Raw genomic sequence first — 8,046 nt, 5'->3', positions numbered from 1 at the left:
TAAGCCACAGATGGAATTCAACAGACTATGTGTTCTTTTGACCGATCATCTTTTTATGACTGCCTGGAAAGAAGACACGCTCCTGCCATTGGTACAGCTGAAGCCAATCAGGAACTAAACATCAACACAAAAATTCCAAGCAAGCTGGAATCAAGATTCTGGAGCTAGGAAGGAGATTAGGGAGAGTATTCAAATCTAGTAAACTGTGGACTTTAGCGCCCATCATCCCATCCGGTCTTGCACCAAGACTGTGTGATAAAGACAGAACCTCTGATGTTTAAATTGATCCTTAATCCTCTTCTGCAACCTGCTAAGACCACAAAAGGAGTATTTGAATATTCTGTGGACTACTTAACTATCTACTCTGCCCTTTAGGTTAGACAACAGGATTCAGTGGTAATGGTAACTCTTGGAAAAAAGAGAATATGCTGACTGACTTTTTTCCCCCACAGAATCCTGTGTTTTTTCCCCACCTCCCAAAGATCTTATGTTTCAAAAAGTCAGAATGGAGTCAGAAATAAGCTGTTTCCCACTTTGTTCAGCACCTATACACAGTAAAAAAAAAAAAAAAAAAAAGCTTATATGTTGCCATAAATTTTCCAAAGAAATTATTTCTACTTCTACTTCCACTTACCTCCTCTGAAATGCCAACTTAAAGAGATGATATCCTAGAACTGATTACCTAGAATATTCTTGCCCTCTTCATATTAGATTTGTGTTAGTAAAGAACTAAAAAAAGTTAGTTGACATAGCTTTAGGAAAATCCAGCTGGCAGCAGAGTTGGACAACAGATGGTCACTCAGAAACTAGACCCAGGAAGGTTACTTACTCTTTGTATGCTGATAAGAGTTCTATTTTGGGGAATACCCTGAAAATCCTTGACCTAATGCAAAAGCCCAAGAGACAGTGTAGGTAGGAGCAATGATCATAACCTGATTACCTGTCTAGGGCACTATATACCATTTAAATCAGCTATAGATAAGCCAGAAATGTACAATAAAGAAGATACTGAGATATCATCCCATCTACAGAAGCTTTCATCTTTTGCAAAAAAAGAAAAAAAAAAAAAACCAGCAACATGTAACAAGATTTTCTTAGATGTTTCCTAGAATTCTTACTAAGCACCTTAAAGTAGTCATAAAAATCAGTGACTTTTAGTTCCATACTTTGTTTCTGCAGAAAGAGCTACTAGCAGGCTCATTTTATAATAATTCCAAACAGTTTTTTCTTAAAAACAACAACAACAACAACAACAACAAAACAAAAAAGGTTTAGTCTTATCTTTATGGCAATTAATAGCTGACAACAGTATCTAATTAAAACTGTTAACAGGCAATTTTTAGCTAAGAAGCTCTGCTTAGTTTTGAAATTTTAACTGAATTTTGGTTGAACCTTAAATGTTAACCATAAATGTGTAATAATTGCTCTACTACAAAATCTGTAATTCGCATTTCCAAAATTCCTGTTGCCTGGATGAAAATTACTGAAGGTTTTCCTTTATCAACAAAACTCAAAGACATTTATGTCATGGCATATGGTAAGTAGATTTGAAAGCTGTTTATCATCACTTACTAAGTTACACAAGATTCCAGTTCAAGTTGATATAGAAAACATAAACTAGATTGAGGGCAATGTATTAAATAAACAAAAACACAGTTTGTATTTTGGGGTAATTAAAAATGTACAGACCTAACACTAAAAAGAATGAAAAACACATCCAAGATTATCATTCTGTAATTGTTCTGTTTAGCTCTTTTTACTCTAAGCATGTAGTCTTATTTGGAGAAGGACAGCTGGTCAAATTTTTGCTTAAGACATTTATCCATACTTAACCAGAGGTTTCAGAGATAATAACACCAGTCAGGTATTCTGAATTATTTTATGTTAAATAGGAGCATTTTCTCAATAGTCTTAACATTTTCTCTTAAGTCACATCTATCTTCCTCCTTAAGAACTAACTACATAGGCTTGTTTTAAATAGTTTAAACACCTGTAATAAACTACAGATTGCTAAGAGTAGAGGTACTCTGGTTAATGCTCAAAATGGTATGGCCAGAGGAAAAGCCAGCATTATTAAATATGAATGCAATCCTTACCAACACAAATTGAACCTTTTTTTTTCCAATAAAAAAGCTAGTCCGAAAAAAAGGTCTCATTCTATAAAGATTTATCATTTCCAAATCACAGTGAAAGGAACTTGGATAATTTACCAATTTTGTTTTCTACTATGTGCCTTAAAGATACCTCACTAAAAACTGGTATCTAGCACAACAGAATGACATATGCAGAATGTAATATTGTAGCGACAGTACTGAGGTTGATTGTTACAGACACATTTCAACTCTGAGTATTAAATGTTACAGCCTAATTATTTATATAGAACATTGGTCCAATAACAAAAATAGAGAGCAGCAGCTGCAAGTGTAGCTCATTCAATGTTCAGAGATAAAAGGGTTAACCATTCTTTCCACTATTTTCAGCAGATCAGTCCTTTTTTGTCATATTTAAATCTGATGGCGACTGAAGAATTCTGGCATTTTCCCAAGCTACTGTATGAAAAGGATGCTGAAGGCCATCACGATACAGCACACTGCAACATACGGACTCTTCCGTTCTCCTGGTGGAAAAGAGGCAGTGAAATATGTTCATGTTAACTGAGTGGCGAACATAAGGTTATTACTACAGAGGACAGGCACGTACAAACCAAGATAAGATTCTTGCCTATGAAGTCCATACACTTAGGGGCAGGGGCAAAATGAACTACATGCAACATAAAAGTAAGTACACACCAGAATGAACTAAACGATACTGATCTAAGACTACCTCTTTGTCATGTCTTTAGAAAACACTGGATTCGCCATTTTAGTGTCACTGCATAAACCTACGTATTGAAAAATGTAACAAAGAATGTAGGATAAAGAGCCAAGAGAAATTATCTCAAAAAACTTATAAGGGGGGAAAAATAGCATTCCTGAATGAAAATAAACAAGTATTCAACAAAACTGCATTTTAAAAAATCAACATCACATAGAATGTTTAAAAAAAAAAAAAAACACATTAGAGAAACCTAAACTATTTCTGAGATGGATTTCGTATCAAATTTTTTATAGTATAATTACTCTGGGTTAGAGACATAGAACAATCACTTCTGAATTAGTCAGTTTTCACATGTGTTTAAGGAGTGTCTGTTTACAGCTGGAGACTTTCCTTTGCATAAGTAGATCTGGAGTTGGCTTGTGCGATTGTCTTGCAGAGATCCTGTGACTGTGAACTAACTCAAACCTATCTTGTTCATTCCTGTTTCTTCAATAATTGCAAGACTGTACATACAAGGCACCAGGCATTTTTGTGCTGCTTTGAGGGCACACACGAAAGGAAGAAGGAAGGAAGGAGAAAGAGTGAGGACGTGCTACTTCTAGGAAAAATTCTGAGTGTGTACCTGGTTCCTTTATAGAAGGGTTTCCCTGGTGGCTCAGAAGTTAAAGTGTCTTGTCTGCAATGCAGGAGACCAGGGTTCGATCCCTGAGTTGGGAAGATCCCCTGGAGAAGGCAATGGCACCCCACTCCAGTACTCTTGCCTGGAAAATCCCATGGATGGAGGAGCCTTGGTAGGCTACAGTCCATGGGGTCGCAAAGAGTCAGACAGGACTGAGCGGCTTCACTTTCACTTTCCTTTACAGAGATGGTTTATACTCCCCTCCCCTGTGTTTTTCTATGGTGTTTAAAATAATTTCTTTTCTAGTAACTAAGTTCCTTAATTCACTTAGCAAGGTTAGTTAATTATTTCTGGAAAATGTGAATCTTGATCACTCAGCTCCCTCACTGAGATCATAGGGATACAACTGGTAAGTTTTTATCTTTGTATCTATTCAATGGCAATATTCATATGACACATTTTACACACATGCAAATAAAATAAACATTTGGTGTTTTTCAGAGTGTTCTATCCACAGACATTTAATGAACTGTGTTCCAACTAAACGAAAATTCAGAAAGTGAGAAAATACAGTTTCAACTGGAAAAAAAAAAAGAAATTAGAAAATAGTGGTGTTCCTTGTTTTTTAGCAATGCTGATTGTTTCAGAGTAAAAAACCTCAAGTTATCCAACAAAACAAGAACAAAAATCAATCAGACCAAAATTTCAGGTAGATCTCATAAGGAAGCCTGTCCCTATTTCCATAGGGCTGCTGCTGCTAAGTCACTTCAGTCATGTCTGACTGTGTGTGACCCCATAGACGGCAGCTCACCAGGCTCCCCCGTCCCTGGGATTCTCCAGGCGAGAACACTGGAGTGGGTTGCCATTTCTTTCTCCAATGCATGAAAGTGAAAAGTGAAAGTCTAGATACCCTTATTGTCAAATACAGCCTTCTTAAATACTAAAAGAAGAAATTAATACTGTCCTAAATTTGCCATCTGCTAAAAATTAAATTTTGAGGAAGTTCTTCTCTTCCTCATCCTCCAACTTAGAATACTATGATTTACATATGGGTTTCATTTTCCTGTTTTTAATTTTCTTAAAAGAGACTGCCATGTGGTAGAGCTAAACATCTTTAGTTGAACTAGGGTAAGAATGTTACTTCTTGTCTGGTCTTAGGTCTCTATAAGTGAATGTGAAACAGTTGCTGTAATGTGATGTGTAACATGATAGGATGATCTGGCTGGGCCTTTTCCCATTAAAACTGCATCCTTTCTTTGGGGATATATTCTGTGTCAAGATAAGAGAGGAACATGTGGTTGAGAAAGCTGCATATCAGTACCAACATTTTCTAAAACCCTTTGCCAAAATGAAAAGCTAATGGTTTTCACATAATTAGCAATATGTGAATAACTGAACTATTTAACCTATGATATTCATGCAGTCAAGAGAGGAAAATGGAAATACATGGGCAAGCAAAAAAAGAAAAGGCATAGTTTATAATTAGACATAAAAATAGACAATACTAACAGGATATCATTAAGAAAGCTATAAACTAGATGTCTGAAATCTTTACCTACACTTCCGAGCAACAATTGTGAACAAAGTCACCTGGATTAGTTACTAAGGGAGTTGTACAATGTTTTCTAATTTATTACATAAAAAATGGATTTAAAATGCCTTAACATTTTATTCACCATAAGCCAATAATTCTAATGTTCGTATGACTCTAATCCTGAATATTTACTGGAAGGACTGATGCTGAAACTCCAATACTTTGGCCACCTGATGCAAACAACTGATTCACTGGAAAAGACCCTGATGCTGAGAAAGACTGAAGGCAGGAGGAGAAGGGTTAGATGGTAGGATGGCATCACCCACTCAATGGACATGAGTCTGAGTGAACTCCGGGAGCTGGTGATGGACAGGGAGGCCTGGCGTGCTGCAGCAGTCATGGGGCTGGAGAGCCTGACACGACTGAGTGACTGAACTGAACCGATGACTCCAATCCAGTGATGTTCCCTATTCCCTCAAACTGTCCATAATGTTCTTTATTTTTTTTTAACTGAATAGCTGATTTACAATGTTTTAGGTATACAGCAAAGTGTTCAGTTATACATCCACATACATGTAAATATATACATACACACATATATTTATATATTTTTTCAGATTTATTTCCATTAAAGACATTACAATATAGTGAATATAGTTCCTTGTGCTATACTGTGCTGTGCTGTGCTTAGTCGCTCAGTCGTGTCCGACTCTTTGCAACCCCATGAAATGTAGCCTGCCAGGCTCCTCTGTCCATGGGGATTCTCCTGTCAACAATACTGGAGTGGGTTGCCATGCCCTCCTCCAGGGGATCTTTCCAACCCAGGGATCGACCCAGGTCTCCTGCACTGCAAGCAGATTCTTTACCTTCTGAGCCACCATAGTAGATACTTGTTATTTATCTATTTTGTATGTAATAGTATTTGTTAATCCCAATTTCCTAATTTATCTCCCCACCTTTGTTTTCAATGTCTGCAGGTCTATTTCTCTTTTGTAAATAAATTCAAGATTCTACTTGTAAGTGGTACAACATATTTGTCTTCTCTGCCTGACTTACTTCACTTAGTATGATAATCTCTAGGTCCATTCAGGTTGCTGCAAATGGCATTATTTCATTCTTTTTTTTATGGCTGAGTGATATTCTACAGCTGCAATGAACACTGGGATGCATATATCTTTTCCTTTTCAAATGATGGTTTTCTCTGGATATATGTCAAGGAATGTGATTGCTGACTCATATGGCAACTCATTTTTTGTTTAAGGGATCTCCATACTGTTCTCCACAGTGGCTGTGCCAATTTACAACAACAGTGCAGGATGCTTCCTTTTTCTCCACGCCCTCTCCACCATCTATTATTCAGTGGCCATTGACGATGGCCATCCTGACCAGGAGTGAGGTGATACCTCATTGTAGCTCTGATTTGCATTTCTCTAATAATTAGTGATGTTAAGCATCATTTCATGTGTCTATTCATATGTCTTCTATGAAGAAATGTCTATTTAGATCTGCCCAATTTTTGACTGGGTTATCTGTTTAATATTTAACTATACAAGCTGTTTGTATATTTTGAAAATTAATTTCCTTGTCGGTCACATCATTTGCAAGTATTTTCTCCCATTCCATAGATTGTCTTTTCATTTTGTTTATGGTGTCCTTTGCTGTGCAAACGCATGTAAGTGTGATTAGGTCCTGTTTGTTTATTTTTGCTTTTGTTTCCTTTACTCTAGGAGTTGTATCCAAAATAATACGGTGCAATTTATGTCAGACAGTCTTCTGCCTATATTTTCCTCTAGAAGTTTCACAGTATCTAGTCTTAAGATACTTAAAGACCTAAATATGTGTTTATTTTTGTATGTTGTTAGAGAATGTTCTAATTCCATTGTTTTACCTGTGGCTGTAAAGTTTTTCCAGCATCACTTATTGAAGAGACTTTTTCTCCACTGTATATTCTTGCCTCCACTGTTGTAGATTAATTGATCATAAACGCATGAGGTTTATTCTTGTCCTTTCTCTTAAAGGACACCCACAAAATTTCACATGTTTTGGCACCCAGGGCCAAAGCAGTGACTTGATAGGAGCCTCGGTCAGACCTACCTTCTGGCCTTGGAGAATCTCCTGGAGAAGCAGAAGGCGACTGCATCTTACCTGGGGGACACAGACACTGATGGGAGCCATTCTGAGTTACTTCTGTCATATGGACACTGGCAGGCACCACTGTAGAATCTTCCCTCTAGCTTATGAGTGGTAGGACCCAACTGTGTCCTTGCCCAACAGCTTACAGGTGAGTGCTGAGACACCTCAAGCTAAGCAACCCATCTGGTGAGGACAGAGCCACATCCATCAGCAGACATGCTGCCTTAAGAGCCCACAGCTGCCTCTGAACATGGCCCTATCCACCAGAGGGTTCGGTGCCCCATTCCACTTACCAGTGGGCAAGCACCAGCCCCAGAAACCCATGGAGCCCAGCCCTGTCCTCAGAGAAGCCTGCTCTAGCCTCTGGATCAGCCTCACTCCGACAGGGGGCAGACACTAAATGTTAGAAATTTAGCGACAATCCTGCAACCTACAGACTCAGACTGCCCCCTAAACCCCCATCGCAGCAGGCCAGGCCCTGCCCTGGGTCCAGTTGGGACATGGTCTGGCCCACTGGCAGGCCAAGTTTCAGAACACCCTAGACACTGTACCAAACTGTGTCAGGAACCCCTCCCCACCCCCACCAGTGGTGCTGGGAAAGCTAGACAGCTACACGTAAAAAAATGAAATCAGAACAGCTAGTTCCTCACACTATATATAAAAATAATCTCAAAGTGGATTAAGGACCTAAATGTAGGACTGGAAAACATAAACTCCTAGAAGAAAATAGAGTGGAATACTCTTGGACATAAATCATATTTTTGGGGATCTATCTAAAGGAAACAAAAGCAAAAATAAACTAACTGGATCTAATTAATGTTAAGAGCTTTTCCACAGCAGAAGAAACTATCAACAAAATGAAAAGACAACCTATTGAATGAGACAGAATATTTGCTAATGCCATGACTGATAAGGGATTAATATCCAAAATCTATAAACAGCT

At 38.0% G+C, this 8,046-nt stretch overlaps 1 protein-coding gene across 2 annotated transcripts in view; it reads right to left on the bottom strand.

The window, feature by feature from the left end:
• Positions 1-1,265: 1,265 nt before the first annotated feature.
• Positions 1,266-8,046, bottom strand: part of TMEM167A (transmembrane protein 167A) — a 45,017-nt gene continuing 38,236 nt past the window's right edge. The window contains exons 4-5 of one of the 2 annotated variants that reach the window (XM_006062620.3): positions 7,065-7,115; positions 1,266-2,617 (exon numbers count right to left, since the gene is read on the bottom strand). In XM_006062620.3, the coding sequence (XP_006062682.1) occupies positions 2,547-2,617; positions 7,065-7,115 (122 nt within the window). In that variant the 3' untranslated portion in view covers positions 1,266-2,546. The remainder of the gene's footprint in view (positions 2,618-7,064; positions 7,116-8,046) is intronic. The other variant, XM_006062621.3, reaches the window with a different exon arrangement.

The sequence above is a fragment of the Bubalus bubalis genome, chromosome 9, assembly GCF_019923935.1.
Source record: "Bubalus bubalis isolate 160015118507 breed Murrah chromosome 9, NDDB_SH_1, whole genome shotgun sequence".
Lineage (NCBI taxonomy): Eukaryota > Metazoa > Chordata > Mammalia > Artiodactyla > Bovidae > Bubalus > Bubalus bubalis.
The sequence above is the reverse complement of the archived record's forward strand: the minus strand, read 5'-3'. Positions and strand labels throughout refer to the sequence as shown.